General features: G+C 38.0%; 1 protein-coding gene across 1 annotated transcript; it reads right to left on the reverse strand.

The window, feature by feature from the left end:
- Positions 1–504: 504 nt before the first annotated feature.
- Positions 505–1,998, reverse strand: LOC136074004 (uncharacterized). Its single transcript, XM_065786302.1, has one exon. The coding sequence runs from the start codon at positions 1,996–1,998 to the stop codon at positions 505–507; it is 1,494 nt and encodes a 497-aa protein (XP_065642374.1).
- Between the last annotated feature and the right edge of the window lie 381 nt (positions 1,999–2,379).

Raw genomic sequence — 2,379 nt, forward strand, 5'->3', positions numbered from 1 at the left:
AGTACCAATTTTCCAAACTTAAGTGCACTTTGCATCAGCGGGGCGAACATAAACTTTTTCTCCAATTCTATAAGTTTTCATAACTTGCCGTGAACTTTCCTGAGTTTCAGTGTTTTTCTCCTCTTGAATTGGCAGACGCCAAACGTACTTATTTTTTTGAGAAGCAGGTGCAGATTCCTCGTTTGTTCCCACCGTTGGTGTTGCATTGTACCAAAATACCGCTAATAAAGGACATATTTGTGCCCTCGCAGCTGTTCGTTTTACTGTGCGGTGGTTACGCTCCACAATCCCATTTCCTGATGGTCTATATGCACATCTATACTTCTTTTTAACACACCATTTTTCACATATATTTGAAAATTCACTAGATTTAAACACCGCTCCATTATCCATTAACAGTTCTTGCGGCGGGCCATGCTCCCTAAATACGGATTCCAATTGACTTACTACATTTTTGGTATCTTCGCGAGGCAACTTTCTCCAAATTGCAAACCGACTTGGTCCTCAGTCAATCATTGTTAAATATGGCGACCCTTTATAGTGAGTCACATCACAAGCAACTCGGTACCATGTGTCTGGTACATCTAGCACTCCATTTTCCCATTTTATTGGCGCTGGATCAATTGAATTACATTGACAAGATTTGCGAACACATTCTTCGACATCTTTTCTTAATACGTGCGGAAGTCTTCGTTGCACTGTAAACATTGTCCGATTAACGCCAAAATGATGCTTTGAGTGACAATTACGAATTTCTTCAGCAATACTTACTCCACATAGCTCTTTAGTACTTCTTCGTGAAAGCTCATTTAACCAAGTCTTTGGAACTCTTGTCAACACGTCAGCTTTGTTTTTGGAGGACGGAACCCATTTTAACGTGATGTTTATATTATATTCTTTTATTAGGTCTTGCAATAGAGAAAGTCTTCTTTTAATAAGCATTTCTGATAATGCATTTGATCGAATCCTATGACTTTCAGTCAGCATACTTTTTAGCCATCCATGAACTGTTACTGAATCAGTGAACACCGACAAATTCTTTATATTCCACTTAGCAGCTAGGTTTATCCCACGCACCACAGCATCTAATTCAGCAATATTAATATGCATAACATCATTTATACTTCGAAGCCAGGCTGCATCCTCAATTATTACGCCATCGTATTCTATAGCAACCCCTATTGCCATGCTGCTAGCATTACACCACAATGTTGCTCCATTTTGAATCCCTTTAGCATTCCATTTCCCTCTCACAGAATCACAAACTTCTAATCGACACAATATTTCGATTAACCATGACTGAGCTTGATCTCCGATTAGATCATCCCAAGTATTTCCTTTACTATGACGTTTTATAAAACTGCAGGCAATTCTAAGCCACCCTCCAACAGGATAGTGACCTAATAAGTGTCCACATATTGAAAAAAGTTTCCGTCGTGTTACTTTTTCAGTTTTGATATTTTGTGACTTTGGAATGATGTTTCCACGTTTCCAACATAGCTCCTTTTTTTCATTTCTAAACAGTTGCAAACCCAACACTCGTGCAGTATCACATTGCACCGGCTCTTTTGTTACCAATCCATAACACGCTAAATGATTTACGACCTTTTCAACTGATGTCTTTTCCAAATTGACAATTATGTCATCAAAGTAGTGGTCTGTTGCTTCACTAATACCAGCATTAAGATTCAACACACTGCCTAAGACTGAAGACATTATTTTTGGGGCAGAATTTAACCCAAAACCAAAACGTGTAAGATAGTATTTTTCTTCTTTGTAGACTACCTTCTGATGCTCCCACAAACTCGGATCAATATGTATTTGCATATAGGCGCATCTAAGATCAAGCGTTGCAAATTTGTCACCAACAGTTCTCCATTTTCTAACTTTTTCATCACATACATCACTTGAGGCATTATGTGAATTAACATACTGATTCAATTCGCGAAAATCCAGAACAGGTCGTATCTTTCCTTTATTTTCCTGCTCAACAGCCATTAACGGGACAATCCCTATTGTACTTTTTTCTTATTTGTTGCATGGTTTTAACCAGCCATTTTTTACCCATACGTCCATCTCGTCATTAAATTGATGTAACAACTGGGGTTTCACCTTGTACTGCGCGACAGAATTTCTCAGTTGTGGTTGACCTTGTTTCCATTTATATTTAGCAGTCCACTTTGTACCATCAAAATAAGCATCAAAATCCTTGTCCTTTATACCAACAGCTTGTTTCTCTGCATGAATTGAAACAAAACCAAATTCAATTTTTCCATTGTACAAATGCACTCCTCCATAGCGATTAATGACATCCATACCAATAATAGCATCAATACCGTTGACAACACTTTTCAGAATCATTACTGATGTTTTGAGCTT

The sequence above is a fragment of the Hydra vulgaris genome, chromosome 01, assembly GCF_038396675.1.
Source record: "Hydra vulgaris chromosome 01, alternate assembly HydraT2T_AEP".
NCBI lineage: Eukaryota > Metazoa > Cnidaria > Hydrozoa > Anthoathecata > Hydridae > Hydra > Hydra vulgaris.